Genomic DNA, 22,210 nt, shown 5'->3' on the forward strand with positions numbered 1-22,210 from the left:
CATTATCTGGTGGGGTAGACTCACTGGAACTCCGAGCCTCTGCAGAGGTGGGGGACCCATTAAGATGTTCCAACCCAGAAGGCTGATGGATCCAAATGGTTTCCTGACAGCTCTTGGGGAGTTTCCTGTTGTTTCAGCAGGTGATTCTGTTGAAGCCCTGGTTGACTTCTGGAATGGGGAAAATGGCCAGGGTGGTTGACACAATCTCTCCTAAGCATCCCCTCCCATGAGGTGGAACCAAACTAGCCCCCTGGTTTACTGGGAAGCTGGTGGTGATAAACCAAATGGGATTGCAGTAACACTGAGTTAATCTGACTGAACATAGGCTACAGCCCACTGGAAGGCGTATTCTGTGGCAGTGGTGGCAGCAAAGAAGTCATTCTTCACTGCTACCATTGTGTCTGCACAGAGTCTCCCAGTGGAGCTTTTCCGAATAGTCAAGGGCCTCTTACATTATGGCCCACAGGGAGTTAATGTTGACCACTCACTAGCTAATTGTGAAAAAATTGTGCAGCAGTTTGTGGGCAAAATTGTTTGAATCTGCTCTGACGTGGATGCTGTAGCTAATGCAGGCCCTGTAGAATGATATAGTCATAGAATAATTACATTGGAAGGGGGTTATAAGGCCATCAAGTCCAACTCCCTGCTCATTGCAGGAATACAAATCAAAGGGTGTCTGCGAGGTGGCTGTCTAAATTTGTCTTGAATGCCTCCAGTGTTGGAGCACTCACCACCTTTTGAGGTCATTGGTTCCACTGTTGTACTGCTCTAACAGTTAGGAAGTTTTTCCTGATACTCAACTGAAATCTGGCTTCCTGTAACTTTAGCCCATTATTGCATGTTCTGCACTCTGGGTTGATTGAGAACGGATTCTGCCCCTCCTCTGAATGACAGCCTTTCAAGTATTTGGAAAGTGCTATCATGTCTCCCTTCAGTCTTCATTTCTCAAGGCTAAACATGCCAAGTTCTTTCAGTCTTTCCTCAGGTTGGCCCTGTGGCCCTTCTCTGAACTTGTTCCAATTTGTCAGCATCCTTCTTGAAGTGTGGTGTCCAGAATTGGACACAATACTCAAGGTAAAGCCTGACCAGTGCTGAATAGAGCATCCTTGCTAGTCAGTTTGATTTGGTTGTGTTCTAGTATATGAGCTTGCAAGGAGATACACAGTCACTTGTTTTCTTCTACCAGATAAAGTTAACAGTACACCTTTTCTGGACATGGCTGAAGATAAATGGTTCTATCATGAGATGATGAGATTTGTCAACATCCTTCTTGAAGTGTGTGGTGTAGAAGTATGGCTCCTGCTTGTCCAGTGCTGATGGATAAGTTTTGGTTTTTAAAGCCTGATGATTTGGGCAGGACCCTTGGAGAGGTGAAGGCCACCACTTGTCTCCTGGACCCTTGCCCTTTCTGGCTTATAAAAGCTGCCAGAGAAGGACTGGCCAAGTGGGTCCAAGGGTAGTGAATGCCTCCTTGCAGCAGGGTAGCATCCCAGAATGCTTAAAGGAGGCAGTAGTAAGACCATTATTGAAAAAGCCCTCCTTGGACCTCACAGTATTAGATAATTACTGGACACTCTCTTAATATCCCATTCTTGGGCAGAGTGCTGGAGCAGGTTGTGGCTTCTCAGCTCCAGGGGGTCCTGGATGAGATGGATTACCTAGATCCATTTCAATCTGGCTTCAGGCCTGGTTATGGGACAGAGACTGCTTTGGTTACTTTAATGGCTGACCTACACTGGGAACTGGACAGGAGGAATGTGTCCCTGTTGGTTCTGCTGGGCATCTCAACTGTTTTTGATACGATCAACCATGGTATCCTTCTGCCCCATCTCTCGGTGATGGGACTTGGAGGCATTGTTTTACAGTGACTCTGATCCATCCTGCAGAGGGTGGTGCTGGGGGACTCCTGTTCTGGCCATTGGCCTGTGGTGTCCCTCAGGGATCTGTTTTGTCCCCTATGCTATTTAACATCTATATGAAAACGCTGGGAAAGATTGTCCGGAGTTTGGGGGCTCGGTGTCATCTGTATGCTGATGATACCGACTTCAAATCCAAGGAAACTGTTTTAGTTCTAAATCAGTGTTTGGTATGAGGAATAGACTGGATAAGGGTGAATAAAATGAACCTTAATCCAGATAAGACAGAGGTGCTCCTGGTCAGCTGAAAAGCAGATCAGCTTGTGCTGGTTACACTCCTTCTGAAAACACAGGTGCACAGCTTGGGGGTGCTCCTGGATTAATCCCTGAATCTGGGTGTCCAGGTTTCGGTGGTGGCCAGGAGTGCCTTTGCACAGTTAAAACTAGTATGCCAGCTGCACCTATTTCTTGAGAGAGCTGATCTGGCCATGGTGAAACATGCCCTAGTTACATTCCAACTGGATTACTATAATGCATTCTATGTGGGGCTGCCTTTGGAAAGTGTTTGGAAACTCCAAAGGGTCAAAAATGCAGCAGCCAGATTGCTGACTGGGACTGGTTACAGATATCATGCTCCACTGGCTGCCGATCCATTTCCAGCCACACTTCAAAGTGCTGGTCTTAATCTATAAAGCCCTAAAGGTTTGGGTCCAAGCTATCTAAAATACTGTATCTCCCTCTATCTTTACTGTCCTTCTGCAGGCAGGCAAAGACCTTTGACAGGCTTTCCCTTAATAACTGGTGGTCTGAGAAGGGTTTTTAAATGGATTGTTGTGCTCTGTTGTTTTAAATGTGTTTTAGTATTCATTGTATTATCGTTTTTAATACAATATTTGTTTAACTCTTTTTAAACATTTGTATATCTACTGTTTATAGCTTTTAAATGCTGTCTTTTTAATGATGTAAGCTGCCTTGGGTTCTTTGTAAGGAGAAAAGTGGGATCAAATATTTTAAATAAAATAATAAATAAATAAATACAGTAAATAAATAAATAGTTCTGAATCCATTTTTAACACCAGATTGATATTTCATATTAATGGTAATGCTTTTCCCTCATGGCCAACTAGCTACCCCCAACAAGCTGAGCTCTACTACAGATGACGCCCTTTTCAGGCCAGTATGATTAGTTCCCTACCCATTCTTGAGGTTACTTTATTTCAGTTTGTTTTTAAGCTGATTTGAACAACATGAATTTTAGCAATCATTCTCCTTTTTAAAAAATTTCAAATCATGTTTTTAAAGTACTGTTTTGCATGTTTTGTAGTTTTGTATTCTACTTTCCGAAGCTATTTATATTGCCAGTAGTGGTTTATAAGATTCTTAAACAAACTTTTAAATTCACAGTGACACCCTGTTCGTTACTTCCTTAACGGTATGTTCCCATGGATGCATGACGGTTTCCTTCACAGGATGTATCTGCACAGCACTGATGGACTAGATACCCAATACAAATACAGGAGCTGATGAATATGTATACAGTATGCAAAGAACAATAATGCTAGGAGGTATTATTGAATGTGAAGGCAACAGAAAAAGTGGAAGGCGATTTGCTCTTTAACAAAAGCCACACGCTATTGAGAACAGGACATTTTGAAGATTGCTCATTCATAGGGTTCCCATACGTCTAAGGTGACTTGATGCCACATAACAACAGGACAGAGATGGGAAAATTTAATTTTTTGGACAAAATACCTCAGCCAGCATGGCCAGTGTCCATGCTGTCTGGGATATCCTGGGACCAGCAGTTAATATATATATATATTTTCCATCCCTGCACAGTATGGCTTAGGCAGTTCCTGGCACGATAAACAGTCAAGAAGACCCTTCATGCATTTCAATAGGAAAGTATGGCTTTTCATATGTTGTTGGATTGCAACTCCCACCTAGGCAATTCCCTTAGGCAAATGGCATCAGATGACAGGAGCAATATAAAGGACCCCCTGGTCTTCACCAATGTGAAACTTTTAACATTTCACGTAGGATTTTGACATTTTTGCAGGGCAGCCTGAACAAATAATAATACACCTGCATTCAAGCTAATTCCAACTTACGGTGACCCTTTTCAGGGGTTTCTAGGTACAAAGTACTCCAGTATAGTTTACTGTTCCCTTCTTCCAGAGGTGTTCTAAGGCTATGCAGCTTGCCCAAATCCACAGACAAGCTCTTCTCTAGGGAGCACAGGGTGGAATTTAAACTCCTGATCTCTGGGTCTACAGGCAGATGCTGTCCTACCTGCCATAAACCAAGACAGCCCAGTTCCCAAGCTTCTCTCTCAAAACAAGAAAGAACAAAAGATAATGAACCGTGTGGGCACAATGATGACCTGGAAGGAAATAAACTTCCCTGCCCACTAGTGATTCTGTGCCATAATGCAGCAGGTAGAGGGGATTCTTCGCCCTAAAATTACAAATTGGGTGGGGTGGGGTGGGGAAACACCATGCATCCTAGGAATGAAAGGCAGAAGGCATGCTTTTTCCTGGGGGCGGGGAAGGGAAAATAGACATGGCCTGGAAGTCCATGTCTTTTCAGCAGCCGTGGTTAACGAGCGTTGGTGGGTAAAAAAATCTGACACGGCTCCATCCGCTTTGTGGTTCGTCTGTCATTTGCAAGTTTCTGTCGAATGTATGCAAAGGACAATCGCTGTGTATAGTTTTGGGCTACAGCTTGATGGCTGGCACACCAGCTGCGCCCGAGAAAAAGCCAGCATGCCGTTGAAGAGGCAAGGGAACAGTCATGAGCATATGATTCCCAAGTCATACCCCGCTGGGGAGATTCCTTTTTCCTCACTCTCTGCGGGCTGCTTTTCCTGTTTTTCTATTGCATTGGGATCGTTGAAGTCCGCTCATAACATATAACCAAAGGGTTAATTAAGGCGGCTTTTAACTTCTGCTGCATTTGGCAGCCGGAACAATCTGCTGGGAGCAAAAAAAGGACAAGCAGGGAGGAGGAAACACGCCCAGCAGCTGGGACTGAGAGTGTGTGTGTGTGTGTGAGAGAGAGAAATCAGATCCCTTGTTTGCAAAGTGGTCAGTGTGAGTCATCAGGGGGATTAGGCATGTCGTTGCTGACGGGGAGGCCGGGCGCGCACCGACCCAGCCGCATGCTTAAATCCTTCTGTTGCAATGATGAGTAAAAAGCTGGGAAAAGCACGAGCGACCGAAGCCACCGGGCGTCCCATTGGAAGAGGGCGGGAGCGGAGGAGAAGGAGGCGGGCGCTCCACTCCTCCCGCCCACCGCGCCGCGCAAGGCGGAGGCTCCGCTTCGAGCGAGAGGCTGAGGAGCGAAGTTGCCGGGCGAGGCAGGAACTTCGCCTCCGCCGCGCTGGGATAACGCGAGCCCGCCGCCGCCGCCGGCGCGCAGCAGCTGCAGCCGCTATGCCCTCGCTCCCACCATGAGCCGCCGGCCGACCTCGCAGGGGGTGGTGTTAACCGCCTACCACCCCAGCGGCAGCCCCACCGCTCTCCGCGCCGGCGCGGACGGGGCGGCAGAGAGCAGCGCCCAGGAGAATGCCGACGCTTCCCCCTTGAGGTAAGGACGGGCGGGCGCGCTCTCTGCGCCGCCAGGGTTTCCCCGCTCGCCGGCCTTGGGAGCCGGAGCCGCACACGGAGAGGGAGGAACGGGCTCCGCTCCCGTCCGCGCCTTACCTGTTGACGTAAGCACGGTGGCTGGAGCCAGGTATGAAGGGCAGGTGGTGGTGGTGGTGGTGATGATGATGGGCTCCTCGTCGATCATATGACCGGCGTTCAGATGTCAGATGAATGCCGAGAGAGAGCGCCGGCCGCGGAGAGCGAGGTGCGGTGGTGGTGGTGGTGGTGGCGCGCCTGGCCGGGCGCTGCAGGAGAAGGCGCGGCAGGTGCCTCGAGGAGCGCGCAGGTCGCGGCACCAGTCGCGCGGGGCAAAAGGCAGTGAAAGTGAGGCATGAAAACGCGCGCCTCCCGAGTCCCCTCCGCAAGGAGGAAAGCCGCGGTGCCGTAGGAATCCCCTCCCTGTTGCTCTCCGCTTGTCTTGCTGAGACAAAGCGCGTGGGGTTAGGCAGGGCGGGACATCCTTTAGTCCCACATGGCAGGCTTCTTTGAAAAATTGCGATTTACTGTACCATGTATTTTATACTCCTGCGGAGAACTTTCAAGGAAGCAACAATCCACAAAAACTCGCATATTGTTTTTTTCCAGCGCTCTGTAATGGTGTTGCCAACTTTTTCATTTGTGTTAACCATATGCTGTGCATTTATTCCAATGTTCAGCAACTTCAAGTAAGCAAGGACATTTCATTTCCCAGTATAAGCCAGTTGTAGGGTGTGTAACAGGAGAAAGGGGCTCTTCTTCAAGCAGGCCAAGGATCCAGTAGTGCAGGGAATATTTGTGAGATGTTTGTCAGTTAGCGCATACATGTGCCAGTCCTCTGGTCATTTCCTTCTAGGTTTCTCCCTAAGGGACAAAAGAAGCAATCCATTGGTCTGCTTTAAAAGCATGTTTTCTTTGAGAGAAGGGGGCATCCCTTTGAAGAAGAGGTTTTTATCCAAACGTGACTAGTATAGCAAAAGCCAGAAGGTTATCAATTACTGTATACTGTACATTCTTTTACAAAGATCCTCTTTTCCCATAGATTGCAGACGCATGAGCTCAATTTCCCAGTATGTGTACTGTACTTTGATTCACCCAAGAATTGTTTTTCTGTAATGACCTCTCTGCCTCACTTTTATTGCCTCTGAGACATACCTGTAAAGGCTGATTGCATACAGAGGTGAAAATCTGCATTCAAGGTGAAAAGAAACAAATCTTGTTTCTTGTTAATTTGGATTGTTAGATGAAGAACAATAACTGTGATGCCAATAGAATTGGCTTCAACAGCATTCATGCACATCTGTCATTTCATTACAGAGATGTCCTTAATGCCTTATTTCTTCACCATATGGGTTGTCTTTTTTAATGATATTTTTAAAATATCTGCTTGCTTGAAGAAATAATGAGGTACAGCACTAAGGTACTGATGCAAAATGTTGCTGGGCATTGCAAGATAAATCTCTGACCTGTTGTGTCATATCTGTGCCACAATTACCTTAATAAGAATTTTGAACAATGGAGCTTGCTCAACAATAACAGTAGAAGAACCAACACTTGAATGCCCTTCTTGTAATGTAGGTGTGATTGGTGAGTGTGAATTAAGCAGTTGAAACCAGTGGCCTCCGTCCACATACAAAAACACAACTTCTTGCACACATCAGTCTTCATATGGACTCGGAGATAAATTTCATTTAAATTGGTAAGACTTTCTTCAAAGTAAATAGGTTTAAGAGATTGTGGGTATAAACTGCATATTCCAGATTGCAAAGGTCCCTCACTGGAGAGAAGGGGAAGCATTATGCCAGAAGTTCTGCAAAGTAGATAAGTGACCTCTTTGTCTCAGTCAAGCAAAAGCATGTATGTTATAATAGTGTTTTTCAAGTTTTACTACACAATTTTTTTCCTGAGAAACACATGCAGGTGTCAGGTAGACCTGTGAGCTTATGGGACTCCTTTGCATAAAGCTGTCAATTCTCGAATTGAGCTGGTACAGGCCAGTGGGTTGTAGTGCCTGGCTGTGCATCTAGTGCCTGCAAGTTCATGTCCCACTGTGTTGTCTGTGAGGGGAGCAAGCTGAGATCATCCAGGGCATGTGTGCCTGGTAGGGTTATGTGCTCCTCCACCTGTATGACCTTGGGCAACCTGCGCAGTCACAGAGCACCATCAGAAGGAGGGACTGGTAAACTACCTCTAAGTGCTTTGTGCCTAGAAAACTCTGATAAGGTCACCATATGTCAGAGTAGCCTTGACTGTACCTAATATAATCATTTGCAATTTTTGGGGGGGGGGGTTGGGGGTGGGGGAACCAAGTTTCTCTGAGATGACATTTTAATCAGGCACAGGTACTCATTTCATGCTCTTGGAGAAATACCAAGACAATGGTAGCAGGGACAATGATAGATTATCTGGCTTTTCTGGTAATTTCTGATATAAAATTATTAAAGGTCACCTGATAGATCAGACTTTATTCTTTGCTATATAGCCAGAATCCATTGTAATAAATCAGTAGGAAATTTCCTCAAGAAAAAAATCTTTGCGTTTGCCAGCCATAAGCTGAGCAGTATAGGGAATTTAACCCAATATCCCAGTTCCTGTCTCTTCTTACATCTGAATCTTTGTTATTTAGCAAAAATTAAACAATTGCCAACAAAAGTCAGAATAGTCAAAGCTATGGTTTTTCCTGTTGTGATGTATGGAAGTGAGAGCTGGACCATAAAGAAAGCAGACCGCCGAAGAACTGATGCCTTTGAATTGTGGTGCTGGAGGAGGCTCTTGAGAATCCCCTGGACTGCAAGGAGAACAAACCTATCAATTCTAAAGGAAATCAACCCTGAGTGCTCACTGGAAGGACAGATCCTGAAGCTGAGGCTCCAGTACTTTGGCCATCTCATGAGAAGAAAAGAGTCTTTGGAAAAAACCTTGATGTTAGGAAGGTGTCTGCGAAGCAGCCAACATGAATTTGACACAACTCCGGGAGGCAGTGGAAGATAGGAGGGCCTGGTGTGCTCTGGTCCATGGGATCACGAAGAGTCGGACACGACTAAACACACACACAAAAATAGATCATATGAGTTTATAACTAGAAAGATCTAGTATAAAAAGGCAGACCATAATGGCTGAAACCCTGTTGCTTGGTATAAGAAAGTTTATAACTTTTAGTTTGTAAGTGGCAAAGCGTCCCCACTGCAATTCTCAGGCCACATACTCAGGCCTGATTAGTGCGTGTGTACACCCCTCCCTTGAGGTGTTGTGATGGGGACTTTTTATTTGCCAGTTAGGAACAGATTGAATATTACAAATGTTCTTATGCTAAGCAAAAAGATTTCAGACAATATGTGAAAAATACAGCAAAGCTTCTGTTCTTTTCTCAGTTAATCTGCAAAACCAAATGTCCTGACAGGTTTTCAAATATGAAAACTGTGAATTATATCCTTTTCCCTCGTGATTTATATTCATTTTCCATATCTCACACATCACCTGATACTCTTGTATTCGGATAGGTCCTTATAATTACTGCTAGATAATATTAAATGCTACCTAGAACACTTTTACTGACTGGTAGGGCAAGGCCCACATACTCATCATCTGAATGTCTTGGCCACCATTCAGCCTTCAGTTATGCTTTTCCTTTGGGTAATATTTTTGATGATGGAAGACCAGCCTACACTGTCATAATATGCACGTTAAACAAACCAAATTGATGTATGTGCCATTGGCTTCAATGGCTTTTTTTCCCTGTGTACAAGGTAGCTGCAGGTGATAAGATCAAATAGACCCCATTCACTATTCATTACCTCAATGTTGCTGACGTTTCTGCCAATTAGAGATGGTTAGCACAATCATAACTTTAGCATTCCTCCTAAAACAGGAGTGACAGATTGGTGATAGTATCAGAGGAATTCAGTATAAACAATATATTGTTATGGAGCCAACGTTCTTGTTGGAATTCAAACAGCCTTCCTTTTTCATTTTAAAATAAATGTTTACTAAGTGTGCATCTAGGTAGAATATATAATTGCAAAATACTCCGCTGTTGTGTTTTGCTATCCTTGTTCATTAGGTATTCTTGTTTAAGTCTGAATCTTTGCTTCTCTGCATTCTACTGACATAGTGCTGACTGACTGTGTTGTATGTCTGCATATTTTAAAATAATGTTACAGTTTAATTCTATGGTGCTTTTTGCCTGCCAGTCTCACATAGTTAAATAGAACTTGCTTCGTAGGAAATGTGCAGCATTTGCAGGATTGCAGGGCACACGATTGATTTAGATGTTTAAATTAAAGGGTTCCTGGGGCAGTTTGGTTTCTAGCATTGGGAGTTCCCCACTGCTTCCCAAGGAGATAGCATCCCAAAGGAATGTAGGTTTGAGTCTATTTGTGTAGATGATTCAGCTTGCTGTGTGCCTGCTGGTATGATTTCCATCGTTGTAAGGAATGGCAAACTATAACAGGAAAATCAGCAAAGATTTATTTTCAGCTACAGTGCATTTTATACTTTAAATTTAATGTTGCACAGAAAGAGTTTGGATTTGATTCAGAAGCATGATTTTTTTCAAAGCATCAGGAGATTTTTCTGGGAGAATAACTGTATGGTGGTTTCCGCTTGTCAGTTCTCTGGTTTGAAGAAAGGATCCTTCTGTAGAGGAAGTGACCATAAATTAACTTGATGAGGTCAGCATTTATGCTGAGAAGTTGAAGTTTAGATTTGACCATCCTAACTCTATGAGCCTGCCAGTATGGTAATAATTTCACTTCTGTAGGACAGGAAGGAAGTGGAAGGATGTTGGCATGCTTTTCATTTTTTTTACATGCCAGCCCCAAACAAGGTATGTCGAGTTTGGTTTTCCTCCAAGGATACATTCAAGCTTTTGGTTGCACTTTCTATTTGCTGGAATTATTATTCTTATTTTTAAAATGAACAAGATATTGTTTTGATGTGAAAAACCTAACAATTGCTTGAGTAACATTTATTTTATTGTAATACGTGTGTAGGATTTATTCTGTGAAACAGTATTTCTTCAAGTTTCTGACCCGATATATGGAAATTGAGCAATGGATAATGAAATTAAAACATTGAAGGGAGGAAAATGTTGAATGAAAGTGTTGCAAATTATAGAGTTAAATGTAACCAGTGAGAATTCCAACAGGAAATGGTGTGGCTGTTTTGTGTCCTGAGGAGTAATAAAGTTCTGCAGCTAATAGGCATCCATAGTCGAGAGACTAAGGTAACGTGCTCTGAATGGAGGAGTTGGAACAGCGTCTAGTGTGGCTGAGAAGCCCAATTTGAAAGTGACAGTCCTTTCCACACTGAAGACAAATCCAATCTGTCCCCTGTCCAGCTCCCTGATTTTGCTGGTTTTGGGACTGCCTCTTTGCCTCAGCCTGTTGAACAAGTGTCTCTTCAAATTGGGAGAGGCCATGATGCACCGCCTGCCTCCAGGCTGAATGCTCAGACGTCAAGGATACCTATCTGTTGAGGCCCATTCCTAAGGCCTTCAGATCCCACTTGCAGATATCCTTGTATCACAGCTGTGGTCTCCCTCTGGGGCACTTTCGCTGCACCAATTCTCCATACAGGAGATCTTTTGGAATCCAACCATCAACCATTCTCAGTTCTGCAGCTATTTGACACAGAATGTAGTTTGCCTCTAGGCACATGTAAGTGTGTGTTTGTGCCTTTATGGCAAAGGGCATTTTTAAGGTAGACTTGGATTTCCTATTCCTTACATATTTCCTTACTGAATATCTTCTTCATCCCATATGTTTGTCTCTTCTTAAAAAAAGGAAGGAAGGAAAACCCAATCACAGGTTTCCTTCTGCCATATCTTGTTGGTACATCTGTTTCCCAGTGTTGTAATGAAGTTGTGCCAACTCCTTGATTTTAAAGACAATGGTAAAGAAAACAAAGGTGAGTTGCTTGATAAGATAAAAGTCTGCTGTTTTGTCAAAAATTAACTGTGATAGTTTGTCTCTCAGTAAGCTGATGGGATATAACAGTCCTGGCAAGTGTCATGTTGTAAAGATAGCAATTTGATACATATAAGATTTACATTATTATCTTTAAAGAAGTGCTTCTAGTTGATTCACTGTTTTATGTGTCCTTCTATAGAAAGCTGTTTTACTGTACAGTGGTGCCTCGCATGACGATCGCTCCGTTTTACAACAAAATCGCATAACGATGAAGTTTTTGCGATTGCAAAAGCAATCGCAAAACAATGTTTCCTATGGGGGAATTTTGCTTTGCAATGATCGGTTCCCTGCTTCGGGAACTGATTCTTGCAAAACGATGATTTTCCTACAGCTGATCAGTGGTTTCAAAATGGCCGCCGGGTTAAAAATATGGCCACCCGCTGTTTTCTGGGATGGATTCCTCGCTGCACGGGCAGCGAAAATGGCCACGCTATGGAGGATCTTCGCTGGACGGTGAGTTTACAGCCCAAGGGATGCATTAATTGGGTTTTAATGCGTTTCTATGGGCTTTTAAATTTCGCTTTACGATGTTTTCATTCTACAGCGATTTCGCTGGAACGAATTAACATCATAATGCAAGGCACCACTGTAGTCCAAGAGTGTGCAAAGTGAATCCTTCCAGAAGCTGTTGATCTGCAGCTTTCAACAGTCCACACCATTGGCTACGCTGTTAAGGGCTGATGGGAACTGCAGTCTGACAACAGTGGAGGGTTGCACTTTGCATACCTTTGCTGTTGTCCCCCCCCTTCAACATGTGATTGCACAGTAACTTTACATGTATATGGCAACAAAAAACTCACTGTGACAGTTTGGAGACCACCTTCTCCTCTGTGTAGCTATATGAACCTTAAGATTTGCCTCAGAAGCCCAAAGCCAAATGTCTCACCCATTAATGTGAAGTGGTTGAATGCACCCAGGGAGAGTGGAATTTCTGAATGGTTTCTTGAAATAAAAGTGCAGTTCTCTATATAAAATGCAACATTAAAAATATCCTGTAATGGTGCTCCGGTGCCCCTACTGGGGTGTTGAACTCCACCTGTGGCTGAACTTGCCACAGCAAACTTCATTCTTCCAGGTACGGTAGATGCTATCACTACTTGCTCTTGTCCACTCATTTTGGCCCAGGAGTAGAGATGGGGGTATTTGTATATAAATAAGAATATCCCCCCCACAGGTACAGATAATGCAAACACTTATGATTTTGCCGCTGTCGCGAGCTCCGCGGAGTCTTCCTATCGCTCTGTTGCTCACGATAGATTAGCCGGTCCTGGCAGAAGGCAGGATGACGAGCCTCTCTGCCAAGTTGCAAAGTGGCTAATCCATTGCAAGCTCTGGAGCGATAGGAAGGCTTCGTGGAGCTCACAGCAGCAGCAGAATCGTGAGTGGTCGGTCTGGCCTCAGGGGGCTGGACTCTCGTTATCTGCACCTGTGGGGGGGATATTCCTATTCGAATACGAATACTCCCATCTCTACCCAGGAGTTAGTAAAATATTACCAGATATCCCCAAGGCACTAACAAAACAAGGATCCAAATCTTGGATCTTCTGATCCTTCAGAATAAGAAGAAAACCCACAATTTAGTAGCAAGGAGCCAAGTGGGAGATGCTAGATTTAGTACCAGACAATCCCTGCACATATAGATACACAACCAGTGATGAATATTTTTCCACTTTAAGGAAAAAGGTAGAGAATAGCCGAATTATGTAAATACATTAGAGAACTGATTTTGAATAACACACACAGGTTTCTTCCCTCCACCCCCATCAAATGCTCAGTTTCCTAAACTCTGTTAACTTTAACATGATCCTCATAGCAATGTATAGCAAGGATACAGGAACTGATCGTACACAGGCTGAAATGTTGAAGTAAGGAAAAAAAATGAGAACAAATGTGAGAACAACAATAAAAAAATTTATGCTCATGACCCTTGGCAACTCGGACTACAGACCTTAAAGGGATGGCACTCTTGAATGTGTGCTGGCTCTCCCAGGATTACTATCTGAAACAAATCCTTAGTTACTAGGCCTTATTGGTTAACTTTGACTAATTCAGAATAATGGCAGATACACTAGCTGAGAACTGATTCTTAAACTGTCATGGTGGAGATTTTGCTCAGAGGACAGACTAATGGCAAAAAGCAGAAGCTTAATTCTCCACAAATCCTGCAGCTACTACAGAAGTTGAATTAGAAGCGCTGATCTGTGCTTAAGAGTTTAAGGCAACGATCCTGTGCATCTACCTGGAGGCAAGTCCCGTTGAACTAAGTAAAGTCTAGTTTTAGGGAGACTTGTATACAAGCAGATGGATTAACTAGGCAGGAGGATCTGGACCTTCTGTTTTGAATTCTCATGATTGGATGTTTGAGTCGCTTTGTTTCAGCACTAGACCACCCACAATTTTTGCACACTTTCACAGTCAAGTTCTGTGTCCTTTGTGGGAAGGTGATTGTTTGTGCCTTTCCATGAGTTTTTTCCGACTTAGCAGAAGGGAACTGTGAGAGAAAAGCAATATCTAAGCACTTTTATTTGTGCAAGCCCTTGCTCATCAGCATTTTCCCACACTGTTACTATTCTCTGCCTCAGTGGATGCTGCATTCTTAGATTCTGATGTAAAACAAGCAAACGTAAGGAAGCTGACAGAAGAATAGTATTCTGTTTTATTACCCCTTCTGCTGCCAGTGTTCCATCTCTCCAAATTATTTCTGACCAATGATTGGACATCCTAAACAGTGTGGGATGGGCTGCAGAAAGGAGGAATTATCGAAAATTGGGTAGAAATTTGCCCAGTTTTGGAAAATTCTGCCCTTCCAAACAGTCTCGTAATCCCATTCCTCTTTGTTACAGTACATGCTTGATCTGGCAGGACTTTTCATCTTTCCTTCTGCTACCTGTTAAGCTCATCCATTTCTATAGTTCATTGTTGGAGCAAATGGCCTGTTGAGGAGCTGGATTATGGGAAACTAAAATTAATGGAAAAATTTAGTTTCTTGATATAACGAAAAACATTTGTCATGGAGCATGAACAAGCCTTTAGTTCTGAATTCATTTATTTAATGGGGCAGTTGCCAGAGGAAGTGGGTTATGGGTTGCGACCAACGAATTCCCAGTACTTAGCTAGTAATGTGAGGCATTTGTTGACATCAGAATAAATTGGAAATGTTTTTATTCCCATTAGAAATAGCAAAAGCTCTGGGAATACTTGCTCTGCAATTCTATATATTTTTTGCAAAGAAATTGTCTAAATGTTTAGTTTTAGTATCTTAGAATTGAAAATAGGGACACTGCTATCTAGGGGGTGAGGAAAAGCATAATGAAATGGAACATGATGTTTTTGGCTTACATTTCATATATCTTTCCTCATAGTGATAGATATCAGAAAGTGTTGCCTTCCAATTCACTTTATTTTCAAAAATGAGTATATTGCTTCTACTCTAAATAAACTGTTGGAGAGCACAAATCCACGTTTTCTAAACTTGTCTAATGGTAACATTTAAATTATTGGTGGTGTCTAATTTTGAATTAATACTTTTCTACATCTTTTAGCACTGAGACATAAAGCTGGATAGGTGATAAATATTTATCAGAAAATAAGTTTTTATACAGCATTATTTGTGCACAATGTCAAAGGACATTGAAGCCTGATTACCTAAAAAGTTGCTGTTTCCATCTCTGGAAATCTTAAAATAGCTATCACGCAAAGGTGCTTGATTATATCCTGCAAGGGCATTGTCTAGAGCAAGTATTCCTGTTTCCTGTAGACTGTGATGGCTTCCTCATCCTCAGGAAGTAAGGTACATAAGTTTGTAAGCATCTCTGCCATAAATCTACAAACAAATCCAAAGGTGTGCATAAACTGAAGGATGCAGTTGGGACTATAACCATGTGAACAAATAAATCACATTCAGTGGCTTTACTTTGTCTTATGGAAGAAGAAATGTGTAAAACTGTTATCTGTGCTCAAGTTATAAAAATACATATAAGTGAACATTTAACAGCAGGAAGATCCCAAAACTGGTCGACTTACCACACTGCTATTGTGTGTGATGTCTAAATATGATTTGTGTGCATGTGTTTCTACATCTCATGGCGTAAAGTATATGTTACAATTAGAAGTAACAGTTCATTTTTGTTATCAAGAACTTTAGGAATGTATGTTATCTTTGCATTTAGGCAGTGTAGTATGCATGTGGCAGTGGAGGTCTGGGTTGGAATCATCGCTCATCCATGGAAACTTACTAAAGGAATGGAACTGGTAAAGCCACTACTTAAATAGCTTATTTACCTTGAAAACCGTGTTAGGGTTGCTATACGTTGGTTCCAACTTGACGGCACATAATATAAAATATACATACACTACATTTTTACTGTCTCCTTCTGTGGCCGTGTTGTATTTACAGACAATGTTGTGAATATGTTCGCAGTTTCTTGATGAAAAACAATGGAAAGAGAATTCCCCAGGTTACCTCCTATATCATTAGGGAGAGTGTGGCAGCTATGTGAGACACCTGTATGACGGATCAAATGCTTAAATACAGCAGTAGCAGCCCCCAGCCATTCATCTTCCTAGAAGGACAGAGTAGCTGTGCCTTCTAAACTAGCCCACTGACCTCACGTGGGCTAGTTTATATGGATGTTGGAGGTCTGCATCTTGTTGTTGGTGTTAAAATAAGGTTCCATGGCTGGTCTGGCTTCTCTTTGTGGGATGGAGGCAGCAGACACTATCTTGGCATTTGCCTACAACAACAACAACAAATCCTGGACTGTGTGAAGAAACTGAAAAATTGGAGAAATATGGGTTATAGGCCTCTCTGGAAAATCCAGGGTTTTTGTCAGTACGTACCTGGGAATTATGTCTCTGCTTAAAAAGCAGAGACATCACCTTGCCAACAAAAGTCCGAATAGTCAAAGCTATGGTTTTTCCTGTAATGTTGTATGGAAGTGAGAGCTGGACCATAAAGAAAGCTGACCGCCGAAGAATTGATGCCTTTGAATTGTGGTGCTGGAGGAGACTCTTGAGAGTTCCCTGGACTGCAAAGAGAACAAACCTATCAATTCTAAAGGAAATCAACCCCGAGTGCTCATTGGAAGGACAGATCCTGAAGCTGAGGCTCCAGTACTTTGGCCATCTCATGAGAAGACTCCTTGGAAAAGACTTTGATGTTGGGAAAGTGTGAAGGCAAGAGGAGAAGGGGATGACCGAGGATGAGATGGTTGGACAGTGTCATCGAAGCAACCAACATGAATTTGACACAACTCCGGGAGGCGGTGGAAGATAGGAGGGCCTGGCGTGCTCTGGTCCATGGGGTCACGAAGAGTCGGACATGACTAAACGACTGAACAAACAAACAAAACCTGGGAATGGCTGGCTGAAGGAAAGGTGGGGGTAGTTTCCTCTTTCAGTAACAGAATAGGAGTACCACCTGCAGTTCATCTTTTGAATGAAGAATCAAGGCTGAGTTGACTTGTTCCGTAGTACTATGCTAATTGGGAAATGACTTCAGCTATGCAAAGAGGGGGGCTGTTTTCTTCATAAACATTTGAAGGAATTTGAAACTTGATGGGAAAATCATCTTAAAAGGTCCAGAATGTGGTGTTGAAGGTATACAGAGGGATTCAGAAGTTACTTTAGTTGGCTTAGTTATCTCTTAGGAGATCCTATGCTCAGTTGCTGTCCTGTTATGCTGTGTTGGGACGGATGCACTCTGTGCATGCTGCAAGACTATCTTGATGCTATGCTGGTGTGTTATTACTAGGTAGTTTGGATAGCTTTTCTACTTTCTGGTGTGTTTCCCTGTATTGCTTCAGCCTTGAACTCTAATTAATTGTTTGCTCCAAGTACTTTTGATGCCTTTTTGAAACTATTTGAAACTTTGTGTTTGTTTTTTCAACGTCTTTAATAAGATATAAAATATTTCTGTACCTAATTGTCTGGGTTTTTGGTTAAGAGGTTTTGTGGTGCTTAAAACCAAGTCTTGTCTTGACCAGCTACCAGAAGTTTGCATTTTTTGGGGGGGGGGCATGATGCAGTTCTACCTTGCAGGGTTGGTTTTGGCACTTTGCTTTGTGGATTTTTTTTTACTTCCTGAAAGGACTGTTTAGTCAAGTCAGACTACAGTGCTGTGAGGCATCAGAGCCAGGCAGGTTCCCTAGCTATCACTATATTTAACTTTCCTGGACTCAGCTAGGAACAGAGTAGTGTTTCTCAGTGGTTAGAGTGGAACTCCCTGAACCTGGTGGTCTGTCACAAACTGTTCCTGGGGTTCTGAAACTCATATGAGTGAGGGAGGGGTGGCTTGGTCAAATGCTTGATCTGTCTGACACAAGAAAAACTTTAGTGGGCCATAAAGTAAGAGCCCGTGCTTCCACTGCTCTTGCGGTCATTTGGATATTATGATTCAGTGTGGAATTTTAATTATTTAATCACAGCAACTTACCCAGCTGTAAGTTCAGGATCTTCAGGCTGTTTCTATGAGCTGAATTCTTTCTATGCTAATATTTACAGAAATGTACACATTGAGGTGACCTTCTTTCTACTTGTTTGCTTTGGCATGTATTAAAGCTGTATCTGAGTGGTAAGTTGTCTTGCCATGGCCCCTGAAGGACTATCTGTAGGCAGGACAAATAAAAAAATTGGAGAGTAATAATAATGGAGGAGTTATTGGAGGAAAACTATCCTCTTCATGTTTATTTAACCTATGATACCTGACGTTGCAGTGGAACTCTTTGTAAAGGCAAACCTGAAACTGTGACGAACAAGATTAGGCTTAGTTTACAACACCCTTGTATGACTGAAAGGGATCGTTGCTTGCTTTAATGAAGCAATTTTTCACGGAATAAGCAGATCTCCAGGTAGATTATTACTTTCATGCTATTTGCTTTTGCTGATAAGAAGAGCAAGGAGATATGGATGCATACTTCAGGCCTTCTATTTATATGGCAAGCTGTTGAGGAGAGTTTCTGTGCTAGGCAAAAGATTAGGTTCTTGCTCAACTTGTCTTTCAGTCTGTGTACATATGAAAGGACTGTTGGCTTGAGATGCTAGGATTTCAGTTAAATGCTTGGAGGCTATGTATTTGATTGCTATATATTTCAGTGCTGGCTGCTAGTATGTATGCATTTCATTGTTTTATATATTAATCACAGGCATAAATTCACATACTTTCACACAGACATTCTTATGGTTTTTTCTGTAGCGCCTATATAACTACTGTACTAACAAATTCAGAAGCTACAATTCTGTGATCTCGAATGCATTGAATCCTTCAGTGCTGTGGCAAAAACAGCCCCCACTCATAGAAAAGGTAGGCTTTGGCTGTAATCCCCCCCCCAAATTGCTGAAAACACTGACCCATGCACTTCAGAGCAACCAGAACCTCTATGGACATCAATCTGATCTCAGTGTCTCTGATGACACTGGACATTAATCAGATCTCAGTTTCTGTACCTACTCATTGGCTTGGGCATATATTGCTGCTAGTTTGCTGCTGGGTGAATTATTACTGTTCCACATAAGGAGTCAACCATCATGTTGTGATGTGTGATATTGGATTCAGTAATCACTCCAACAATCTTTAATTGTGAGGGTCAACTTCCTTTTGTATTTCTCTTTGGTTTGGAGATTGTTTCTTGCACTCTTTGTAAGGGAGAGAAGATAGGGATCAGGCTTATAGAGACCCTAACCTTTGCAAAAGTTAGGGGGACCATAACCTGTTGCTGCCTGCAAGCAAGGACTTTGCAGCATGCTTCTGGCAGTTTCATTGTGAATTGCATGCTATTTTAATGCTCTGTGTTGATGTATTTGAAAGTGCTTGTAATTTATTACAATATTTAGCTGTTTCAAAAAGGAAATTGTAAAGTTATAGATATACAGTGGTGCCCCACATGACAACGACCCCACAGAATGTCGAAATCACATGACAACGACTTTTTTCGGCTCTGCAAAATGGCTGCCCTGTCTTTTCCAGACCCATGTTTCGCAGGGCAACCATTTTAACAGCTGATCGGCACTCGAAAAATGGCTTCCCCTATTGGTGATCTTTGCTGGACGACGAGGTAATTTCCCCATTGGAACGCATTAAATGGGTTTCAATGCATTCCAATGAGGAATTGTTTTTCGCATGACGACGATTTCACTTAACAGCGATTTTCCTGGAACGGATTATTGTCGTCATGCAGGGCACCACTGTAATTGGGGAAAACAGCATCTGATAATTCAGTTTAAACCTTATGACTAATTTGTAACTAGGACTAATGCCTAAAATTTGTTTATTTTGTTTTCTCCCGCTTTATTCCCAATCCATTTTTTTTATGTATTGTGCTGCATTGTAATAGGATCAGGAACAGAATCATGTGGCCCTCTAGATTTTGTTGCTGGACTCTTAAATTCAATCAGTCTCCCTACTGGTCATTGCTGATAAGGTCTGCCGGAAGTTGCAGTCCCGCAACATTTTGAGAGCCATACATTCTGGTTGGCTTAGATGGTGAGACTGAGGATAGGGAGCATGTTATTACTGATCTTTCTGAGTCATTCTTGGGGAGCTTTGTTAGTTGAAGAGTGGAGTTAAAATGCTTCAGATAAATAAAAAAATTCTACTGTGTTTTTGGAAGCAAAATACATGTTTCCCAAACAGCCTGTGACAGCAGTGCTTTTAGTGCCTCCTCCGGTTGCTTTAATAATCAGACTGAAAATTTTCACAGCCGTATTCTTTTATTTGTACTGTCATTCAGGAGAACAAGAATAGCTGAAGAAGCCACATGGAAAGGAATATTGTTCATTATTACAACATGGTATCTGTTGGTCACATTTATTAGACTTGGGGGCACGGTGCAGTATATGTTTGCGCATTCAGCTGGCATACCTGATTTGCAACAAGAAATGCAAATTAGACAAACACGTTCTAGTAGTAGATGCAAAATAATACCCAGTGCTTTCTGCATATTGCTTGTCTAGAGCATTTGTTCAGTGTGACCAAACCAGTTGTTGAATTTAGGAGACAGAGAATGGTCAGATTCAGGTGTGTATCATTTTCCTGCAATCATGCTTGAGTTAGCAAATTTGTTTAACTGTAAAGCCATCATCTTAGATAATGATGGTTTTGTGCTCTTTAAATAGAACCTGTTCATGATCTCCTGGATATTCCTCACCACTGGCCATGGAGGTAAGGGTTGTTGGAGATTGTGATCTAGCAGTATCAGAAGGGCCAAAAATATTTGAAATATGTGTTAATAGGTAAAAAGAGAAAATAAAATGCAAGGAAATATTTTTCCCTCCTGTAAGTCTTGCAGTCTCCTGTAGGGGCTTAAAGAAAAGCATCATAAAAATAATTATTGTTAATCTCACCTCATGCAAGTAAACCAAATTCACAGAACAATGGGGTTTTGGTAAAAACAAGATAGGTGTCTTAAATGGTGTGTGATCCTCAATTCAGGGGCATAAGAAAAGGGTGGTACAGGATGACAATCTAATGAGTAGCCAAATTTCTTAATGATCCATAGGGTCCCTTCCAGCTCTGTAGTTCTAAAGTTTAAGTAAGAAAACAACATGGACACAACCCTGGAATGGAGTAAGCAATTTATCCTTAAATGACTCATTTCAGTCCCACACTCTGTAGAGGAATGGCTGTAAAGTGCGGAACATTGCTAAAATGACAAAAGAATGTCTGGGAAAAGAATGCAGAAATGTGGCTGTCAGCACTGCATCCACTCTCTTCTCCCCTCCCCTGCATTCCGTATGGCAAAAGATGCCCGTTTCTTGACTTCTTGATACAGTATTCTATAATGGCCATAAAACAGAATGTTGTGACAGCAGGAAAAACAGCAATGTCAGCCAGATATCATAAAGGAGCACAAGTTGTGGGCAGCTACCTCTGTGGCATCTTGATGTTTGTTATCTTATCAAGTCCAGGAAGGCCCTGAGAGTTTGGTAATCTGTGAGTTCAGGTACTCTCACGACTGGTAGGGATTACTGGTTTAAAAGTGCAGTAGTTTACTGATCTCTCTGCATGCGGAGAAAAAGTATCCAGCCTGGCTTTTTTCTGTGATGGCTTAGTTATGCATCTGCAGCATTATTTCTCACATTTGCACTGGATAATTGGATAGGCTGTGGAGTAATTTCAAAGCCAATGAGATTTTCCACTGGGAAAAAATGGATAAGATGACATATCTGACCTCTGATGCTATCTGGTTCCAGTTACAAGTATTGAGCTGCCAGGAATTACTGCAAGCGAAGATATTTATCTTGTTTCACAAACTATTCCTTCAGTGGCGTTCTTGTGGCATCTCTCTATAACTTTAGTTGGAGAGGGCATACTAGCTGTCTTTAAAGAGAGATAGATCTCCTATAATGGATGAAATTTGCACTGTTCTCTTTTGTCTGGAGTTGAGCAGTTTATGAAAGACAATAATTGGATAAACAGACCAGGTGAGAAGCATGACTAAGGAGGTAAACAGGAGCCTTGAGGGTGGAGGGCCAGTAGTGCAGAGAAGGGGTAATAGTTATTAATTTTGTTTTGTTTTGTTTCATTTGTTTATTTGCACCTTTATTTTAAAGTACTAATTAGGCAAGTCTCACTGGGTATGCATCAAGGGATATGTATAGAGCAGATTTGTGTCTTGGCCTGTTTTGTAGATGGATAGATTGATATACAGTGGTGCCTTGCTTGACGAGGATAATCCGTTCCAGCGAAATCGCTGTAGAGCGAAATCCTCGTCAAACGAAATAAAGAAGCCCATTGAAATGCATTGAAAACAGCTCAATGTGTTCC

The 22,210-nt window shown here is 42.5% G+C and overlaps 1 protein-coding gene and 1 long non-coding RNA gene across 6 annotated transcripts in view; one reads left to right on the forward strand and one right to left on the reverse strand.

Annotated features, from left to right (window-relative positions):
• The window catches only part of LOC140706503 (uncharacterized), a 42,662-nt gene extending 36,946 nt beyond the window's left edge, over positions 1–5,716 (reverse strand). The window contains exon 1 of the long non-coding RNA XR_012086146.2: positions 5,561–5,716. This is a non-coding gene — a long non-coding RNA (uncharacterized LOC140706503). The remainder of the gene's footprint in view (positions 1–5,560) is intronic.
• The window catches only part of ARHGAP18 (Rho GTPase activating protein 18), a 107,009-nt gene that overhangs the window by 25,064 nt on the left and 59,735 nt on the right, over positions 1–22,210 (forward strand). For 2 of the 5 annotated variants that reach the window (XM_020790731.3, XM_072996851.2), the window contains exon 1: positions 5,170–5,444. The exons of 2 other annotated variants lie outside the window; for them this stretch is intronic. In XM_020790731.3, coding sequence (XP_020646390.3) covers positions 5,308–5,444 — 137 coding nt within the window. In that variant the 5' untranslated portion in view covers positions 5,170–5,307. Of the gene's footprint in view, positions 1–5,169; positions 5,445–5,481; positions 5,592–22,210 lie in introns of those variants that run through there. One more of the 5 variants, XM_020790733.3, reaches the window with a different exon arrangement.

The sequence above is a fragment of the Pogona vitticeps genome, chromosome 1 (assembly GCF_051106095.1).
Source record: "Pogona vitticeps strain Pit_001003342236 chromosome 1, PviZW2.1, whole genome shotgun sequence".
NCBI classification, from domain to species: Eukaryota; Metazoa; Chordata; class Lepidosauria; order Squamata; family Agamidae; genus Pogona; species Pogona vitticeps.